Raw genomic sequence first — 21,806 nt, forward strand, 5'->3', positions numbered from 1 at the left:
TTATTTTTTTTTTTCATCTTTTTTCCTGCAATTCTGTGCTTTTATTTTGATAGGCGGCACAAAATTATGATGAAAGCCGCCAGTTGCTTTTGTCGTTGTTTCATGGTTGCTAAGCTACAACTGATCATGATGTGGTACAAAGACAATCAATGAGAACAAGAAAAACAATAAGGTTGTTAAGCAGTTTAAGAAAGTGTTTATTGTATGGAAGGCAAAACATTTTTTAGTAAGAAATACCACATTTCTTGCACAATTAAAAACATCAACTCTGCACGATTTCCGACTACATCATCAAAAATGTTCAAATCCAACAAACCGATGAAATGAAATCCATAACGTTTTAAAGAAGCTTGTGTGGGAGGAAATCGCTGAGTGTTTATTGGAGGAGTTTTAAATGAGGAAACGTGTTAAGTCTTGGGCTGTTGGAGCAGACCACGGATCCTGCGAACCAGGGCCTGGATGAAGGTGTAGCGGGATCGGACCTGACTGTAGAGACCCTCCACCTCCAGCAGCTTCCTCTGCAGGACCTCCCCGAATCCTGCAGCTATGTCACTCTTTAGCTACACACACACGCACGCACGCACACACAACATAGGAATCAGCATCATACACAGGATACCACTTATAATGTGTTCTCTTCAACTGCATCCATAAGTTCTAGTTTAAATGCACCAGGGTTGGGGTCAATTACTTTTTTCAGTTACAATTACAACTTCAATTATCCATGTACAATTACAACTTAATTAAGATTATGGTGACTGGCATTTTTTTCCAATTACAATTAAAATTACAAATATTATTTTTCCCCTGAAATCAATTACAAAAACGTTCTCAATTATTAAAGTTCAAATACATTAAATCACAATTACTGAGCCTTTAATAACTAAGCCCATTAAACTTAACCTTCCTCTTGTGTTAGCATCTCTTATGACCCACAACTTAAATTAGCTGTAAATTACACTACAAAATATTATCCATCATCTAATGTCTATTTCATCTTTTAGTTTCCTTGTCAGGCTTCCTAATCAATGAAAATATTGGTATTCATATTTTTGTTGTGGGCGTCTGAGCCTTTTTTCTGTCAGTATACGCCTCTTTTTATTTTTATTTTTTTAATGGTAAAATCATCTTAAAGAGAAGTGACAGGTAGAGGGAAAGTTGATATGAAACATATTTTAATAATTGTTAACTACAGATGTGTTTTAACTATAGACATCTAACATGGTTCCACAGGTTGGTGTTTAATTACAATGTAATTGACTGTTCCTATAGAATTTCCATTACAAAGCCAATTATCTGAACTCAATTACAACAGATTCTTACGATTACAATTACGTCACAGAACACAGATCTCACCAGGTCCAGGTCTTGCTGGCTGACTTTTGACAGGTTGAGACCACGACTTCCACTAGGCTGTAAACCACTGAGAGAATCTGAAAAAAAAAAAAGGTGAAATCTTTAGCTGTAAAAATAATCACAGGTAGGAGATTAACATTTTAAGGGGAAAAGAGCATCTTGGGAACATTAGTGTGGAATTAAAACCTTTCCTCTCACCGTCTGTGAGGCGCTGTCTGAATAAACCTGGTCCGTGCAACAAAGAGTGTTTGGGGTCAGTGGGGACACAGTGCAGCAGGTAATACTCCAGATGACGCCACAACACAAACAGGCAGGTCTCAATAATGTCTGATAGAAGCTGAGGTTAAGGAACTTAAAAACAGCTCACAGTGCAACATTGTTACACTGCATGTATCCTTCAGTCATACACACAGTGGTCCAGTAGACATTGATGAACTGGGAATAAAGGATACAGGAGCACAGGGCCAGCAGCTTGGCTCTGTTGTTGATCAGCTGCACCAGGCGTCTCTTGGCCAGTAAACTCCTCTGGACTGAGGAGATTTTCTCCACTCCTCCTGGACCGGACACCAAGCCTTGGCACAACTACAAACCAGTTACAGTTCAAGTTGAAGATAAAGGCATTTCATACACAAGGCAACACAATGTGCTTTACATGATTAAAAAATGCAACAGAAAACATTTAACAGTTTAAAATCAGCAGAAAATCATTTAAAATCATCAACAAACACTTTAAATCAACAACAACATGACCATAAATCTCCCTCTCAACCCTACACAGTAGAGGAAAAAGTGATTTTAACTTTGATTTAAAAATGTTCACATGTGATGCTGACTTCAGCTCTGCTGGCAGTTTGTTCCACTTCTTTGCAGCATAACAACTAAAAGCAGCATCACCATGTTTACTGTGAGCTCTGGGCTCCACTATCTGATCTGTGTCCATAGATCTGAGAGACCTGCTGGGTTCATACCTGACCAACATCTCACTGATGGATTCTGGACCAAACCCATTCACAGATTTATACACCAGCAGCAGAACTTTAAAGTCTATTCTGAGGCTGACTGGGAGCCAGTGTAAAGTGCAGCGTTCTGAACCAGCTGTAGCTGTTTGATGCTCTTTTGGGGGATTCCTGTCAGAAAACCATTACAATAGTCCAGTCTGCTGGAAATAAAAGCAGTTTCTCCTGATCTTTCACTCTGGAGATGTTCTTTAGGTGGTAGAAGCTGTTGTTGTGACATATTTAATCTGACCACTGAATGTAAGATCATGAAGGGAGACATTGAATGAGTGGTTATTACCTCTTTGAGCTCCTCTGGTGGCAGCTGATCGAGGCTCTGCAGTTTGCTCAGGTTCTGTCTGTGACTTTGGTGGAAGCGGAAGAAATCTGCAGCGCAGTTCTTCAGGAGGTAAAGGACCAGACCCAAGCTCGGCAGACGGGAATATGACAGTGATGGCAGGGAGGAGGGAAGGTCTGAACACAACATCCAACATTTCATATAGGGTCAGAATTTGTCACTTCAACACATTTTCAGAACCTTACACACACTTTCGTCTCAAAATATTTTTACCAACTGTTTTGTAATTATTTAATAGGCACACTGTAAATCTCTAGTTTGATTGAATTAATACTTTTTGAGATATGGCCAATTTAATGAGGGGGCTAAGTGTTGATTAGCGTGCGTCCTCATTTTTCTTCCGTTTTCAGAATCTCAGGAACTACATCACATCAGACACTAACATGTGTTATAGTAAAACAGCTCCACCTACTCTTACAACATATAAAATGATCTGCTATCTGGTGGACATGCCAGTCCCTCAAAACTGAAAAAAAGTTTTCAATATTCACGAATGGTGAAATAGCCCCAAAGTTGGGATCCAAAAAAAAAAAAACCACAGAAGTCTCTTTACACTAAAAATCAAAACAAAAATCAGATTTTTTCTTACATTCCCCCATGCAGTTATGGGCCAATTAAAATAGTAAAAAAAAGTATATTTTTACATTTCCATTGACTGTCACCCGAGAACCAATGCATAAATGTAACGGGTTATAAAGTGCACTGTTTTATTGGCCGCATTACAATAATTTAGCAATTTTTTAAGAAAAATCCACACAAATTCCGCAGCCTATTAAAGGCCGCACTCTATTCTTAGTTTTACTGCAGACGGAGCGAAGATCAGAACAGCCTGTATACAGCCTGTTCTGATCTCCGCTCCATCTGTCCGTCCTTATTACGGAAGCGTCTCCATCAGCCTCAGAGTCCAGAGCACTGATCAATGCTCAACAAACCTAACAACTTTATGCTGTTTATTCTTCTATTACAAACTGGCTGACTTTTACTACTTCCATGCTGCTGCTGCGCTCGCTCTCTCTCTCTGACAACATTTCTCCGTGTCGTTGCGATGATGAGGCAGTGAGCATCATGACACAATGAGTGATCAGAACGATTATGTGCGAGCAAGAACGATTTAGCGTTAACAATTTCATTGATACATCTGGTCTAATGTGCCGGAGCTCAATTTTGTGGCGGCATGAAGCTTATAAAACCAGGAAAAATCATTTTCATTGTTTAAGCCGCAGGGTTCAAAGCGTGAGAAAAAAGTAGTGGCTTATAGTCCAGAAATTACGTTAATCATTAGTGATTTAAACAGTCTATGTACATAGCTCAAAAATTATAATATTACAGGGAGCTGAGGCATATAAAAAGTTATTTACTAAAGGCCCAAACATGTTCCAGCCCAAAACCCCAAAAAATGTTTCTCCAATTTTGAGGAGCTGGAATGTCCTTCAGATAGGATGTATAGCAGATATTTTTGTACATTCTGAGAAGGTGGAGCTTTATTACTGTACCAAATATCTGTTTCCTATGTAGTGTAGTCCTGAGATAATGGAAGCTGAAATGAAAAAAAATGAAGACGTGCAAAAATCGACTCATACCTCTCACTAAATTGTTCATCTCTCGAAAAGTATTAATCTGATCAAACTAAAATTTTACAGTCTGTTTATTGAATAATCACAGTAAAAACTTAACAGAAGTGCGTGGGCCATTTGTTGAAATGACATCAAATGGTGTTTTATTAATCAGAATAAAAACTAATATTTAGTGAGAGCTGTTAGAACATGAAGACAGGTCCAAAACCACATCTTTAAAGAAAGATGAGAGTCACTGACCTGTGTGTCCTGCGTCTCTACCTGCTGGTTCAGTGCCTGATGGGCTGAACAAACAGATGCTAAACTGAGCCTGGGCTGAGCTCTGCAGCAGGAGGGTTTGGCAGTACTGCATGATGTTAGCACACACCTGCACACAGGACAAATATAGTGATGGTTGGGAAACTCATGGAAAGAGTTTTAATAAAATCAGGAGTTGAGGGTGTGCGCTGGTCCACAGCTGATATCAGGAGTCTGAGTCAAACCTGCTGCATGGCCACCTCCATCTCCTCTCTCCGTTCCGCTGACTCCCCAGGAGCACAAACCTCTGCCTGCTTCAGCAAACTCTCTCTCTCACTTCCAGCCAATCGGCTGAGCAGAGACAAACAGAGACGCTGAAAAAAGCCAAGACAAGCGTTAGAAACTGAGCAGCTTTGACACTGGAACTAACAGATTAATCAAAACAACATAATCCAACCTGGAATCTGTTAATGTGGCCCTGGAACTCCATCAAAGCTGCACTGTTGATCTCTCCTCCTTTTTCCAGAGCACCTGTCACAATAAAACCAGTCCTCATTCTGATTCATAACAATGTGCTTTACACAGGACAAATATGCTACGCAGTAACAATGAATTAGGGATCGACTGAAATGGGTTTTTTAGTAGCGATGCTGATACCGATCTTTTTCCATCAGCCTTAGCCGATGACCAATACTGACTGCCGATATTTGGAGCCGATACTACTTTTGCTCCCTCAATTTACATTATAAAAATTACACTATGATGATGATAAATGGTACAAGTCTCAATTAAAAAAGGAACATTTATTGAAATTAACTAAGATGAGGTATATAAATATTTAACAAATAATAAAAACAGGGGATGTAGAACAAGTAAAAAATAAAGTGAGACATCTCATGAAATATTATGACAGAGTTGTTCGTCCTTGTAATGAAAATAGCTTTGACAAAAATTGGCCAGACTGAAGATTTATTTTATTAACAGGATTATTGAGTATAAATATATATATAATTATAGTATTAAACACAACACGAAACCATGAATAATAGTCCATTCTAAGAACATAAATTAACAGGAAAATAACGTGATGTCAGATGAGTATTAAGCAACAAACTGTTCTTAGTTTCTGTTCTAAATTGCATCAACATTAACAAGAATAAAAATTCAAACAAGTAGTAAACTGCTTCTCAAAGTTAGAAACTTCTCAGCACAGCACTGACAGAAGCAGAAAGTGAGGGAAAGAAACACACACACCCTCGTTAACTACAGCTGCAACACAACACGTGGACCCACGGAACAACAAACACTGAGTTAAACAGTTAAAAGATGATTTGAATATTTAAAACCTGCCTGGGATTAAAGAGCTTGCTTCACGCTCTGATAGTGGGGGGAGGAGCTCTGTAGCCTGTAGCAGCCGCTCTGTTTATAAAGTTGATCGACGAAGGCGGCAGGGCGCATCGGTCGATGCCGATACACGTAAACCACGCAAAAATCAGCCGACTAAATCGGCCAGCCGATGAATCGGTCGATCACCACAATGAATTCTAATGCGGTGAATAATAATGAGTTCACCTGGTAAAGCAGTTTTGCTGATGATGCCAGTGAGCAAAGAGAGTTCCTTTAAAGCTCCCAAACTGAGATCCTGGCAGCGCAGCAGAGACTGGATGGTGTCTCCATGTACGATCAACCACTGCAGAACCTACACACGCACACAATGATGACTTCATCAATAACATAAAAAGTAAAAAAAGACCCGTGGACAAACATTGGTGCACACACACTGAAATTAAACATATTTTAACATCTAGCATTTTCCACTCCAACATAAAGTTTCTAGACATATTGCGATCTGTGCTGACCTGTAGTGCCCCCTGTTGGTGGTTCATGGACGTTGACGTCAGGATCACCTGCAGCAGCCTCAAGCTGGGTAAGAGAATCTGCCTGTAGCGGTCCAGAGGACTGGGGATGAATCCTGAGGTATCTCTCATCAACCTGCAGCGTTCCAATCAACGAGTTCAACAAGAGAATAAATGACAACAACAACACGAGGAATACAGGAAACAAACTGGAACAAAAATGGTGTCGAGCCCATCTCTGTTCTTTATTTCTGGCAACAAAAATAAACAAGAAATCACAGTAAGAATGAAGTAAAACACTCCTTAGCATCCTTCTAGAATTCGTTTTTGATCATGTTTGTCATACGTTACAAATACACAGTTACCAGATTTTTATACTGCATATTATTTAAACTACATCTATATTTGAGAAAGTATATAATACAGTTGATTATAATTGTGTGCTGTGTTTTAGTTTATTAAAAAATGTAAACAGTATTTGCTTAATAGATTACTAGACAATTCAAGGAACCCTATTTAAATTCTAAGCGACCCCCTCATGACCCCAAGGTTGAAAAATACTTCATTAAAAGGACTCCACATCCCACAATGCAATGCGCAGGAATGTAAACAAAGTGTTACAGTGTTTAGGGTGGAGATGAAATCAAACTTTCATGTAGGAATGGGCAAAAAAAATAATTTATCAGATTTGTAGATAAAAACTATTTTTATTTTGCAAATTCGAGTTAAAAAACAAACAATTTTTACATTTTTTTAAATTATTATTTTCCATCAGTTTTTCAGGCTTTTTCAATTTCCATCCTTGTGGGTTACCGTAGCGTGATGTGAGCCAGCCCCCTCTGTGTTTACATGTGTTTACCCTTTGAGTAGGTTATGTGTGCGCCACAGGCATGTTTAATTTTTATTCACACCATGCTGAAATGCTAAGGGAAGAGTTTATTATTTTTTAAATTGTAGTAAATGAAAAATTATCAGGGGTAGCAGCTTTAAAAGTAGAAGTCAGTGCCCTTCATTCGTCCTTGCTCACCTGTGAGAGTCGCTGTCAGGTACCATATCAAACACTTGACACTCGATGAGCTGCGCCACCAGCCCACAGCGCAGCAGCTCCACGGCACCTTGTTCCGTCTTCGCCACACGAGTCAGCAGAGCCTGCGAGCACACAAAACCATTTGTACAGATCTATATTTTACTCTGTGGTTTTTAACTTTAATGACAATATGAGCCCCGCAATCACCATCTTGCTTTCATAGATATAAAGTGGCTTGAGCAGAGGCGGCTGAGGAGTGAGGAGACTCTGCAGGGCAGCGTCATCCTGCCTCAGGCTCTCCACTAACGACCTCAGATATCCACTGTTACAAATGAAGAGCAGCCACTGGTTCTGACGGTCTATAGACAGGATGCGGTCCAACACAGCCAAAGCCAGCATCTGATGCAAAAAAATTGACTATTAGAGGAAGTATTGGAAATAAAAGCACCAGTGTTGTTTTAGTGAGGTTAGGGTTAATGTCCTACCCTGCTGATCTCATGGCCGTCACAGGCGTCACCGCACACGACCACCATCAGAGCATTGCCGTAGCTTTCTATAATCGCAAGGTTCTCCATCTGCAGTTTGGAGAAACTATCCTCAGGAGCAGTCAGGCGCTCCCACATTGCTTTTCCTGCAACAGCAAACATGACATTTCTTCAAACATCTGACCAAATGTGTGCATGTTTCATCATCTGGCAACAATAATCAAAGCATTTAGGTTACCTGTCTGCAACGTGTCTGGTTCATCAGGCTTCTGAGCAATTTGCAGGTAGTAGAGCAGAGAGCCGTACAGATGAGTTCGCAGACGCGGATATCCGCCTCCTTAGAGAGTAAATAACATTATTAGGTCAGCTGTCACCAGTGTTTGTTGATTGTTTGGTAAAAATGTTTTAAAACCCACTGACCAGTGGAGAGAATAAAATTCAGCAGTTTACGAAGAATCAGGTGAAGGGCAGAGTTGGCGATGGAGGCGAAGCCTGAGGATGTTTCTAGCCCCGCCCCCTGCTGCTGTTCGGACAGCACCGATTGGCTGAGGTGGGCAGTGAGTGTGAACACTGCCCCTGCAACAATGGGCATCAGCTCTCCTGCTGCGTCCTCAGATAAAATCTGGACCGTGCACACACACACAGCCAGAGAGTCACATGACGAGTAATATTCCACATGGATGGATTACACAGTAGGGGTGTGCACTGCATCAATCGGACGATACAATACTATTCATGATTTGCATGTCACTATATGATATATCCTTATACTAAACCATACAATCGCAATATCAATAATTACAAATTTCACCTTTACAAGTACAAAATGGTATGAAATACAATATTTATTTATTAAGTGAATGATAAGTGGTATGTTTATCAAAATATCAAACTACATTTTTCTAAAAAAAGTTTAACTTTTGCTTCTACAACAGATTCTGATAAGTTCTTAAATTATCTTTTTTTTAAGTAACCACATCCATCCATAAAAGTGCCCAGTATGTTTTATGAAAATAAAGTGCAATCAACTTCTAAGCTAAAATGCACTGAGGAGGAGTGAGGTAGTTTAACATGGTCTATAGTGGTTTACTGACACCTAGTGACCGGGAGTTTACATGCTATGCATATGTTAGCACATTTTTTTTTGGATCAATACCATAATAGCACGATGAAATATTGCAAAATATCACCAAATCAATATTTTCTTACACCCTTATTACAGCGTAATCCTCAATAACATTTACTGACGGTGGAAGCCTTTGGGACAGTCATTACAAACCTTATCATGCAGGTCAAGCAGCAGGTCTCTGATAATAAGCTGCCTGTCATCAGCTGGTATGACATCAGTTGGACATGCGGTGAGCAGCGTCTCTACCAGATTCCTCCAAGACTGCAACGTGTGACGCTTTGCACTGAGGCTGCGGCGCACACGGTTACGTTCCACCACTTGCTGCAGGATAGAGTTCACCTCCTGCAAAAAAAGAATTCAAAAATATGGTTTCTGTAAGAAAGTTAACTACAACCTGTTTTTATTTCAGTTTTTATAAACTAAGTTGGCTCACCTCTATTAAAAGTGGCCTCTGTCCAATGGCTGCCATTCCTTGAAGTGCATTTATTTCAGCCACCAACACTCTGTGAAGCAACTGGGAGACAAAAAATATATATAATTAACAAAATCATGACAAGAATCTGAAGACCTTAACTCAGGAGAGTCAAAGTAATTTTAGTTCAGGGGCCAAATACAAACCAGTTTGATGTTAAGTGAACCACAGATTTTTTGTGGGAAAAAGAGCAAATTCGACATTAATGTGCCTTGGTTTGCACTTCCACGTGTAATTGATATATAAATTATAAAGTATGTGAATATATCAGTCCCTGCAGAGACTTTACTTCAATATGCCAGATTTTTGGAAAGTTCTTTCAACAATTGGAGATTAAAAATGACTGTGGATTTTAGTTGAACTTTTGTATTTGGAGGGGCTGAGATATCGACAACTAAATTATTTAGTAATTTACTAAATGTCTCATGTTTTTTTTCTATCGTTTTTACTTTCTCGACAGGGCCAAATTTGATGCTCCAAGGAGCCGGATATGGCTCCCAGGCCTTGAATTCCACCATAACTCGTTAAATCTAAAAGAAATGATGCCAAAGTATAGATACAAAAAAACTCATGATCACTCTTTTCACTCACCTTGATGTTGCACACGGTGTGTCCTTGTTCGTTGACGTGTTCACAGTTAGAAATCACCTGCTCTATCAAAGTGCGCTCAAAGAAATCCAGCTGCAGCAGCTCAGGCATATCCTGACTGAAATCAATCGCATCCAGCACACTCAGCAACTTCCTGCGCACTGATGAATAAAATTCAGAGATAATCGAGCGGATAATTAAAACCACTATATCTAAAAAGAGAACCTTTATCAGTGCATTACTTTCAATGCACGTAAATACAAGCGGTACTACAAACCTTTAGAAACTGTGTCGAAGTGCAGGAAACCACTGACGGTTCTGTTCTCTTCCTCCATGCCTGATTCTCCATCAGCTGAGGGAGAAACATCATCATTTAATTAAAATAATATAAGAACACACCATCATACTTTAGATTGAATTTGAGATTAAATAGATAAAATAAATAACTTACTGGATATAAACTGATAAATATATCCAAATAACAGAATACATTCAGAGTCTTATCATACAACATGTACCGTAGATATGAACGAGTATTTCAAAATTCAATTAAATGTTCTTCTACCTGCATGCTGTGCGAGTGGCTGATCGTCTAAAAGGAGGTTGATGAGACGTTGGGTATGTGAACGCTGCCGATTCAGTGAAGTCACTCTGAGTTCGATTGCAGCCGTTTTCATGAGCCAAGACATTTGGGAGAGGACAGCGATCTGATTACCTGAGAAAGACAAACACGATGGATGAACGCTAATTTTAATAATGACTGTGTTCTCTTTCATACAATCTGGTTAGTTTAGGCTTTCAGTTAGTAACTCTACTGTATTTAGGAGCCTAACAATCAGCTGGTACTTACTGGGCGTGAAGGGTAGGTGTTGGAGATGAGAAAACAAAAAGTCCTGGCTGGTCCTCAGGTAGCGCATGGTGGGCCCAGATGTGTCTTGGCAGGCACACAGCTGGTAGATCACCTGAAAGAGGAACAAAATGGCCAAACTGATATCATGTAGGGTTGTGCATTGCCATGAATCTGACGATGTAACTCACCATTTGCCTGTCATGATATACCCCAATATATCCCAATACTAAACAACACAATATACATTGTGATATCAATAATTACAGATATCACCTTGACTAATACATTTTTTTACTTGCAAGTACAAGTAAATGGTAACTAACTGTAATTCAAGTACCAATATCAAAAACAAGTGGTATGTTTATCAAACTGTCAAATTACATTATGAATGCCAGAAAGGAAGATTGCATTGCGTTGCCTTGACTATGAGATGAAAAATTAATGGTCAGAAATGGAAGCGGAGGAGAAAATGTGTATCACTCTGCATAGAAAGAGCGTCTGTTCAACAGGGTGCACCGGAGCTCAGCCTCAGAGACCAAAAGCTGGAGGATCATTGGGGAACCCCTCTGTGTTGTAACGGAGGTGGAGGGGACACAGATGCACTATATGCGCCAGAAGAATGGAATTTCCTAGTTTGAAATAATAAAGATGAACAGGTAGTAAAACACCTTAGGAACTATACGTGATTCACAATATTTAATTTCAAGTAAAATCTTATTTTTCATCAGTCCCAGGGTGTTAACTGGTGATGGCGCTGGGCCTGCAGGGTGAGTGAGGCCAGGGGCACTGCAGCCTCGTCTGCCCTCCCGCAGCACCGCGTCCTCACGGGGGGTCCTGCCTATAGGTCTCGCTGGTCTTTGTAGATCCTCTCCCTCTGGAGTCTCTCGTGCGCCTCATCCTCCAGCAGTGCCTGATAAGCCACTGTGCGTCTTTACACATTGTGTGCGCGTTCCTTTTTAGAACAGCTACAGGTGATGCAGCCAATTGATCATTAGTTTTGCGCAATAATCATGTGATTTAAATTGCAATTATTATTATTATAAAACTATTTGTAGGCACGGGCACATCCACTCCCTGGGGTGTAAGTATAATTTTCTCTTTCTTCTTTTTTGGCAAATATATCCTTCATATACTGTATGATATGTGTTCTGAAATGTGCAATGTTCGATTATTTCACACAAATGTATAAATTTCACAGAGCTGTATTTAATTTCATCCTTCTCCTGTTGGGGGCGGAGTTTCCCGTTAATCATGATTTTGTACGTAAGGTAGGGTCCGAGCTGCCGTGGAGGTGTGCACATTATCTCGGCAAGTTTGTTTTTTATAAGCTCCAAACGTTGCTTATAAGTGGCGTACACTGTCTTTTGTACATACGCAGCGTTTATGAATGAGGCCCCAGGTGTGTAAGTGCTATGCATGTGTTAGCTTAATTAAATGTTTATTTTGTTAAAAAACATGATTAAAAAAAGCTGATTAGGACATTTTTTGGATTGACATAATCGCACAGTGAAATATTATGATATATGGCCAAATTGATTTTTTTCTTACACCCTTAATGACATGTGGACTAAATTCTGCATTTAATTGAAAAAAATCCTGAATTTTTTGTTGTTACCTGATAGCACAGCTCAGCCAGATGAGGAGCCTGCTGTGTGAGCACCGGTCCTGATCTTTTATCTGTTCCTTTTTGCAGGAGACTGAGGATGGCGTGCAGACAGCTCCGTGGACAACCCAGCACTCCTAATACACAGGGTTCATAATTACACACGTGTTGCCACACAAACAAATGTTTTAAAGTGCTGCATAGACTAAACCCTGACCTGGGTCCTGGAGAGTTGTACAGGAAACCGGCTTCTTGACTTCATAACCCAAAAGATAAAGGGCCAGATTTGGTGTCTTCAGCTCCAAAGATGTGATGAGCAGATTCAGGATGTGGATTTGGGTTTTATGTCGAATATGTGCCGTCTTCATTTGTTGGTCTGATTCTGATTAATGAGAAGTGGGTGAAAAGAACAAATCCATAGTTGAATATAAGTGTTTTTCTCACATAGTGAATGTTAACAGTCAATTGGTAAAACTTTTGGGCTCATGTGATGATGTACGACACTGATGATAAACAGTTAATAAGGACCATCAATCTCACCATCTTCTTTTTCCGTCCATTCCTCTGCGTCTTCATTGTCCAAACACTCCACAAAGCCTGCCATCAGCTTCTCACTTACAGCCTGAAAAACAAAGATACTTTGACTTCTGCTACACACGTTTAAAGTGCAACACAGTCTGTTTTACATTCCCCACATCATCAAAACAGACTAAACTTTTCCTGAAAATGACTCCCAAAAGATTTGTATAGGACACCACTATAACATGCAACTCGCTGAGAACAAACTGCTTTATTTTGTTACTTTATAACAGAATACTGTGAATTGAAACATCGTCTCGGAGATAAATCGTAATATTGTCACTTCAAACTTACCTGATCATGTGTAAAATCTCCAACCAACCTCATCTGGATGTTGGGGTAGTTGGCAATACGGCGCAAAATCTTAGCACTCTGGAAAGCAGCCTCTGGATTGGAGCTGCTGTGGTAGAGATATCTAAAAACCCAGAAATAAAAGTTGGTTTGATTTTTGTTAGGATAAACTTTAATTGAAAAAAAAAAAAAAGTAGCATGATTATAAACCAAATTAGAAAAGGATGTGGGTGCTTATACCTGGCGATGTTGACTATATGATCGGCCCTCCGTGTTTGAGCACTGACCCCCTGCAGCAGCTGCTCCAGAGGAGAGACTAGCAGTGAGGACTGGCTCTCCCTGAGCAGGTCCATGAAGACCACCTCCTTCTGCAGGGCCAGGTCCAAAAGGCAGAGGCAGTGCAATACTGCCGACTCCAATGATTTCTTTCCTATAGGAGCAAAGTAACCCAAACTGGTAAGAACACACAAAGCATGAATTCAAACAGTACATGTGTCTCTCTGACAAAGGAAAGCATATTCGCACTCACCAGGAAAGGGTGCGTAAGTGTCCAACTGCCGAACACCTTCCTCTAACAGACTGAGGCAGAGGGCCAACGTGGGGGAGTCGTTGAGCAGGTGGAACATGATGCTGTGCCCCGGGGGCTTGTGGGTCGGGACCTGCTCGCCCTGAAGCTCCACCATCTCCTGGACAAAGTCTGAAGGCTGAGGCTCGTAGTCCCGCAGCAGTTTGTGGAACACTTCCAAGACCGCATCGGCTACCTCCCACTAAGAGATGGACAAACCAGTGAGTACAGGAATGTGGCAGACAACAACACATATCCCTGAGTGTTATTCTACCTTCTCAGCTGGATGGCGATAAGCTCTGGTGGGGAATGGGAGGAACACGGAGTCTCGTAGAAAGTTCAAGTAGGGCTGAAAGCCTGGCACACGAAGCCCCGCCCCCAAATTAACAGACACGCTGTTCTCCACCAATGTGCTGATCAGGTGACAGAAGCCTCGTGTCAGCGGGTATTCCTCACAGCTCGACTCAATCTCATTTAGCTCAACCTGAGAGTAAAAACAACAGTTTTTATAACCCAAGTTATGTTGTGTGCAATCTTATTTATAACAACTGGATTTTACTGAAATCATCAAATGATCAGAGACAACACTCAATAGTGCAAAGAGTTTAAGTCAAAGTGAAAGTTGAAGTCAAAGTGAAAGTTGAAGTCAAAGTGAATCGTGTAAGTCATAAACAGAAAACACCCAAAATGTATTTTGCTGCATTAGTTAATATGAACACGATATAATGGTCTTAAAATGAGCCCTTAGGCCTCTACTAAGTAGTTCAAGATAATAAATACATTTTACCTTTATAAACTTATCTGTAAATAATAGAGAAAATGATAAAGCTGAAAAATTCAAAGGATATGTTTTAGACTGATGCACAGAACCTGTCTTCACACTCAGAGATGATCTCACCTCTATTCCTGCTGCTTGTCTCTGTCCGGGAGCTTTCACTGTCTGGAGGATCTGCAGTGATAGAAATGTGATTTAAAAACTAGTAAACTAAAGTTTACATCTGCGGGGAAAAAAAAGCTTTCAGACAAAGTCTGATCAAGTGTTTTTTTTTTTTTTTTTTTTTTTCATTTTCAACACTTGATCAAGTTTTTGATCAAGTGTTTAAGATGCATGTTATTGTTGACAAAACCATTGGAATATATTTATAAACAGACTGGACTGATGCATGTCAGTACCCAATCCTTTCGCCTGATCCTTTTTAACGCATGCGCAGTACACGTGTCTACATCCGGTCGGGCTATTTTATGGCAGTTTGTGTATATTTAAAAGGTTGAAACCCTGAAGAAGTAGAAATTTATGTTTTTTGTATAAGACGTTGCATAAATAGTCTGCACTTTTAAAGTATATTTGATGTGAATATATATTTTTGTTATGTCAGCTATATATTGTAAACGCTTTTCAAAACATAATATATATATATATGCTTTGAGTGAATTCTGATTTATTTTGGTTTTTATTTTATTTTCTGTTTGGTTTTTGATTGTCACTGTTGTTTATTGTATTTTGATCAATTTTTTAATATATCGTCTTGTGGTGCTTTTACCTTCTTTTTTTTTTTTTTTTAAATTAACAATTAAAAACACCACAAAATAGTGACATATTTACATGCGTACTATTTAAATATTTAACAAACATTGTGTGGTTGGTTTTCATTCAAATATTACGTCCCAGCAGCTCTGTCATAAAGATTGAAGGAAGTGATGTAGTCTACATGCATGTGTTGGAACGATCAGGCACGTGAAAGATTGGGCACTGACAACGCACATTGATAAACATGGAGTAATACATTAGATATAGCTTTTTACAAACTGTCAGATTTATAGCTGTCACATGTTTAGGGCAGTGTTAAAGGGATAGTTCGCCTATTTTAGACATGACGTTGTATGCAATCCTCACCGTCACTATAGTGCATACACATTGTTTCACTCAGTGGTCACCTCCCTGGTCTGAGTTCTGGCCATTTGAAGTTGGTCAAGAAAGTAGTCCCGGTTAGTTTCCGGGGCCACATGACTGTGCGTTTTTAATAGAAAAAGAGATATGCGTTTGAAAGCTTGAGAGTTGCCATCGGCGGAGTCCGCGAGTCGCGCTATCAACAGCTGATGGGATTAGGCGCACCGATGAAGTAGACGGCAGCGCGGATTGATGGAAACGGAAGAGAAAATAGTGCCGATTAAAACTGGAGGTATGAATTTTTTTTGTGGGCGGTTTTGTGATGTAAATGAATCAAGCTTTCAAACGCATATCTCTTTTTCTATCAAAAACGCACAGTCATGTGGCCCCTGAAACTAACCGGGACTACTTTCTTGACCAACTTCAAACGGCCAGAACTCGGACCAGGGAGGTGACCACTGAGTGAAACAATGTGTATGCACTATAGTGATGGTGAGGATTGCATACAACGTCATGTCTTAAATAGGCGAACTATCCCTTTAAGACATCATGATTTTATGCATTTATTTGCAAAAGTCTAAGCTAAGCTAATTTGCATATATTTTATGTTGCTGCATTTTAGTAAAACGCACTAAAGTTTGTATCTTTTTACCTGTGTGTACTCCAGCGACTGCCAAAGAGAAGCAGCGATCTCTGGAGACTTTCCACATGCTGCCAGGCAGTGCAGAAGTTCAGCTTTAAGGATGGGAGGAATGCTGCATTGAAGCAAACCCAACATCACCACACCCGGGGTCCACTGAGGATGCTCACACAGTGCTAGACGAGCATTTTCACTCTTGGAGGAAGAAACAGAAAGTCATTTAAATCCACATGCATATATCTTTATGGCCACAAATGTATCATTGTTGCTTTTTTAATTGTGCTATACCCAAGAAATAATTGTCGTGAGCAACTGCAAAAATGAAGTTAATCCATCCAGCTCCCTCTGGGTGATGCCTCTGAGATGCATGTGGCGGTAATGTGCTGCATCTAGATTTGGAAGGTCTCGTCGCAGGTTTTCATGGTAGAGCATGAGTGAGTGGAAGAAATGCTCCCAAGACACTGGGTTGCCTGAGACGCCTTGGATGTTATCACCTGCACAAACATATACCATTCATTGCATTTATTTCAGTGTGAAATAATTTTTTTTCAAAAAAAAACAACATTTGTGAGCTGCTTTTGTTAGGATTAGGGAAAATAGATGTTTCACGACAAGTTTTATAATCTCAAGCTAAAATAGCCTTTGGATTTCAAAACTCGCACAAACACTCTTCAATGAAATCGTGATCTGAAAACAATTCAAATTCTACTCACTGATGAAACATTTATTAAAATGTGTTCAGCACTTACTGTGTGTAGCTCCATTGGTTTTAAGTAGGCTGAAGCAGTAATGAGCACACTGAGGACCATTGGACAAACCTTTCAGCATACGCACATAGGAGATATACAGTGTGGAAGGTAACAGGTCACCCATCTGACGCACAAATTTGGACAGAACCACCTGCAGTAAGGAATATTTTTAACAAGTTTTCAAAATTAAAAAAAATTAAAAAAAGCAACAAAAGTCAAATTTGCTATCAACAATTTATGGAGAAACCATGATCTTTACTTGTTTATGGGGAGGTCGCTGCAGAGCCATTCCCAGGTAGGACCCGTGCAAGGTGGTGTGCTGCAGAGACTCTGTGGGACACCAGAACTCAAGGCCCAGCTCCAGACCAAAAGGATCCTTGGAATAAAACTCTCCAATCTAAACAGAAAAAGCCACACTGCTTAGAACCATCATTTTCATTTACATATTTACTCCAGTGAATTAGTTTGATCAACCTGATGACTAATCCCATCGAACTTTAATGTAAAACAGAAAATTAATAAACTAACCAGGATCATGAGATGATCGAGGTCTTTGTGTAATGATGTTGGAAGTTCACCATCCATCTGTAGGGACATGTGCACAAGCCGGGCGTCTTCATCAGCACGGCTGCGAAGCTGCTTCACCTGCAGCAAAAAAAAAGGAAAAGCAAAAATTCACATAAATCAAGATGCAAATAAGAGACAAAACCGTTATAAATGATTGATCAATGAACCTAAACTATTGTTTGATTAAGTACAAATTAACAGAGAACTATCTGACCTTCATTGGCATTAATGCCAGGAAGTCTGTGATGAGTGAATGGAGGCGTCTGATGTAAAATTCCTCTTGGAAAAAACTTTCACATTTCAGCATGCCCTCCTTCATGAACAGGAACACATCACCAAGGAGTGCTTGATCAGCTAGAACTTCATCTGCTTCAGTGAATTCCACGAGAGCTACAACGTTAAAGCAGAGAGACAAACACAGAAGGAACAATAAATATATTCCTTCAAAGAGCTAGAAAGTTATATGTTAAATGAACACCGGGCTCACCCGAACCCTGTGGTAGCTGGGAAAGAATTCTGAGGGAGAGAGCCCAGGTGAGTCGACACACAGCCTGCAGCCCCGGAAGCTTCCATGGTTGGCCGTCCATGAGACGACTGTGTACTGCAGACACATACTGACGCTCTGTCAGCAGCGGCATCGCTTGGAGCAGATCTACAATAAGAGAATAAGACCTTAGTATTTCCAACACTGAGCACAGACCGTCTTCTGCCCGGGAAAAAGTCTTTATTTAAAGGGAAACAGTTTAATAACATTAACCACCTTCTCGATCTTCAGTCCCTTGCTCGATAAAGCTGACATCCAGGCAGTAGAGCAGTGCCATCACCAGAGCCAGGCTGACACTGTCCAATGAGCCATCAGCTTGAGTCGTCACTGTTTCCAGATGGATGATAAGAGCCAAGGTGTCCTCTTTAGTCAAAGGTGATTGGCAGGTCCATGAAAACAGGCTGTCTGCAAGAGCCTGTCTGCACTCTTTGATGAGCTCGGAAACCTAAAAATGAAAGATTATTGTTGATTTGCCTCTTTGGTAACAGTTCAGTTACTTTGTTTTGCTTTAGCTTGATAGAAACTAATAGTTTTTGACCCACCTCCTTCCTGTGCTTCTCGTTGCCCAGCCCTCGCTCCTTCTGCAGCCGCTCAAACTCCCGTGTTACACTTATGTCTGACACCAAGGAAAGGATGCGCTTGGTGAGACCTTGGTTCATTAGTTCATCAGTAAAACGTGTTGTCAAAGCCACCAGCTCTCCACTGAAGGATAAAGAAGGGAACAGTTTGTCATTAAACTATTTTTTTTTTAAACTACAACAATAAAAAGCCTTTGTTATTGTCTTGACATAAAGAAGATCTTATCTGTAAATAACATTATCACCTTAAATCTAGAGTGAAAGTCTTTCCATGGCGAGACTGGATTAGCGTGCGCAGAGAGTTGGCCATGCAGAGCTTTCCATCCCAGTAAAGCAAAACAGCAACGAGACCACGGGTGAGACCAGGGAAATAAGGCTGCTGCTGTTCACCTAGAAATAACAAAACAGACATAACAGTCAATAAGTTCACATCATTTCTTAAAAAGAACTGTGTCCAAGTTCTTATTGTTTATGGGTCAAGTTACCTGCCAGTAGAAGCTCCAAAGCGGCCAACTCTCCAATGTCAAAAAGGTCACTAAGGATGAAGGCTTCTGTCAGGAGCTGCTCTGGAAGGAGCCGTGAGCCTTGCTGGCCCTGAATGGCGATACCATCTGTACTGGCTTTGCGCACTCGCTCTCTCTCGCCAGCATTTTTTGGCTAAACAAGGGGATGTAAACAGGTTCATGATAATAGTGTTTGGAATGACACCACGTAATTCAACACAATTGCATGAGAAAAATCTAAACTATTATTGGTTTCCATCAAAGCTGTGTGCACTTACTGGGTTTTTGAAAAGGGAGAGAAAGTGTGGTTTGTGTTTTTTCAGTTGACGCTCCAGGAGGTGGATGCTCTCTGGCTGTTTCCTCAGCACCGCTCCATCCACTGTCTCCCATAGCTCCTTTAAAGGCCCCCACAGACTGGCTCCTAAAAAGTAAACAGATCATTCTAATACTCGCTTTTTTTTTTAAATCTTTCTTTTTCTTTTTAAATACTATGAAAGAAAAACATCCACCTTCGGTAAAAGTAGCCCAGCTAACATCCCATTTTAGTGGCTTTAAACTGCTGTGCTTCAAAAAACATAAATTTAAAGATTTTTTTTTTTTTTTTTTTGCAAACATGAAGCCATGTTAAATAAAGAATCAATAATATTTTCATTGCAAATCACATTAATGAAATTGTTTTGCAAATATTTTAGTATTTGAATTACCAAGACAATTTTAGTCAATTGAATAATTTTTTACAATATTATTACAGAGATTTTGAATACACATTTATTTGCTAGAGGCAAATGTAAAGTACACTCTCCAAAAAGAACAAATATTATACTTTATGTACAAAAACTAAATTGGCCTCTAAAACCTTATGACCGTTATTTATTTTTTTAGATTTTGATGAGTTTTTTTTCTCCTTTATGTCTGTCATACAGTTTTTATATTTCTGCACTATTATCTATGTTGCTATATATATTTTGTTTCTTACTTTCTGCTCTCTTTTATTGCTGCAACAATTGAATTTCCCCTCTGGGGATCAACAATGGTATATTCTATTCTAATAAAACCAATTTTAATAATTTCATAACTCCTCTTACATGTAATTCTCCAAATTTCTGTTCATTGAAGTGATGACAGAACTGTTCCACATCTCAAGAGAGTAAATAACAAAACAAAAACAAAAAACACAATTTGCTAGTTTCTGTAGTACAATTAAAACATTTTTACAACATGAAATAAATCGTGGTTGGAGAAAAGGGTTTTAAGATTTGTGAAATAGTGTAGGCAAACATTAAAATAAAATCGCATTGGATACATAGATGCGTATGTTATTACAATAATAATGTAATGTAAAAATAAAACCCGTCTACGGTCAAAAATGTAATTATACATGACATGTTCTTACCGTTGCTATAGTAATTTTGAAGGCGTATTGCTGCACACATGATGGTATAAAGGTGACAGAGTGTTGTTTAAAATAAATATGGCTTACACATAAACAGCTGACGGCTAGTTTAGTATTTCATGTGTGAGTGTAGTTTCAGCTTTCCGTCCATTCTGTCCACAATGGCTTCAGTGTTTACGTCTAGACTAACGGTTTGATTCATTGATTTAACTACTGTTGGTCCTCAGCTAGCTTAGCGTAAGTTTATTTAGCATCATGGGCTAAGTTAGCTACTACTCCAGACTGGGCTGAGACAGCGTGAGGATTTTTTTTTTTTTTTTTTTTTTTTAACTATTTATTAACAGAAACAGAGTAGAACAACAGCGGGTGGCACATATACAACCGTTTACAAAAGCAATAAATATTTACAGATAAGTCTTTGAAATAAAAAAGAGTAGTTACCTGAATTTACCGCCATCTGCATCGCCATGACACACTGGACAACCCTAATGGGGAGTCTGTTATTTTGCCATTATGAAATATTAAATGAAAGTTTGATAGAAATGTAGTTGGGTATTAAAACAAAACGATGGAGAAAAAAAAGTATTTCAATGTGTCTATATTAATGTCATTTGTCTTGTCTTGTTAATTTTATTTGTTACCATGCGTCACTACCTAATACTTTCACGGGGCGGATCCTTTCGGCACAGCTCGTAGATGACGTCACTTCCTTCACTCATACGCATGTAAATATGTGACTGTTTTTAATTGTTAATAATAAAAAACGGATAAAAACACAATGCACAACATGGATAATCAAAAAACAAACAGAAAAAAAAAATAAAATAAATCGGAATTCACTCAAAACATAAATTTCTAATTCTTTTAAAATAGTATTTCAACCTCTAAAATAGTACACGAACTCCCGTAAAATAGTAGTAAATAATAGTAAATAGTAATAATTTTGCAATATTTTTTTAAATTTTATTATTTATTTATT

The 21,806-nt window shown here is 39.3% G+C and overlaps 1 protein-coding gene across 2 annotated transcripts; it reads right to left on the reverse strand.

Moving 5' to 3' along the window:
• Positions 1 to 181: 181 nt before the first annotated feature.
• nup205 (nucleoporin 205) lies at positions 182 to 21,502 on the reverse strand. 2 transcript variants are annotated; one of them, XM_028450223.1, is made up of 42 exons: positions 21,269 to 21,502; positions 19,713 to 19,855; positions 19,417 to 19,588; positions 19,177 to 19,321; positions 18,896 to 19,055; positions 18,570 to 18,798; positions 18,297 to 18,461; positions 18,024 to 18,199; positions 17,771 to 17,887; positions 17,502 to 17,639; positions 17,243 to 17,393; positions 16,782 to 16,987; positions 16,506 to 16,688; positions 14,864 to 14,914; positions 14,240 to 14,449; positions 13,930 to 14,167; positions 13,641 to 13,830; positions 13,404 to 13,524; positions 13,071 to 13,152; positions 12,748 to 12,912; positions 12,543 to 12,667; positions 10,928 to 11,039; positions 10,643 to 10,792; positions 10,355 to 10,429; positions 10,081 to 10,238; positions 9,451 to 9,531; positions 9,168 to 9,359; positions 8,309 to 8,510; positions 8,127 to 8,225; positions 7,889 to 8,034; positions 7,611 to 7,802; positions 7,404 to 7,525; positions 6,380 to 6,512; positions 6,093 to 6,219; positions 4,978 to 5,051; positions 4,766 to 4,894; positions 4,524 to 4,650; positions 2,653 to 2,825; positions 1,809 to 1,938; positions 1,555 to 1,683; positions 1,357 to 1,433; positions 182 to 560 (listed from the first exon to the last, which is right to left on the reverse strand). In XM_028450223.1, the coding sequence occupies exons 1-42, from the start codon at positions 21,294 to 21,296 to the stop codon at positions 408 to 410; spliced, it is 5,976 nt and encodes a 1,991-aa protein (XP_028306024.1). In that variant the 5' UTR covers positions 21,297 to 21,502; the 3' UTR covers positions 182 to 407. The 2 variants fall into 2 exon arrangements, with proteins under 2 accessions (XP_028306024.1, XP_028306023.1); XM_028450222.1 differs by lacking the exon at positions 21,269 to 21,502 and adding an exon at positions 20,828 to 21,064.
• Between the last annotated feature and the right edge of the window lie 304 nt (positions 21,503 to 21,806).

Source organism: Gouania willdenowi, chromosome 6, assembly GCF_900634775.1.
Source record: "Gouania willdenowi chromosome 6, fGouWil2.1, whole genome shotgun sequence".
In the NCBI taxonomy this organism is placed as follows: Eukaryota; Metazoa; Chordata; class Actinopteri; order Blenniiformes; family Gobiesocidae; genus Gouania; species Gouania willdenowi.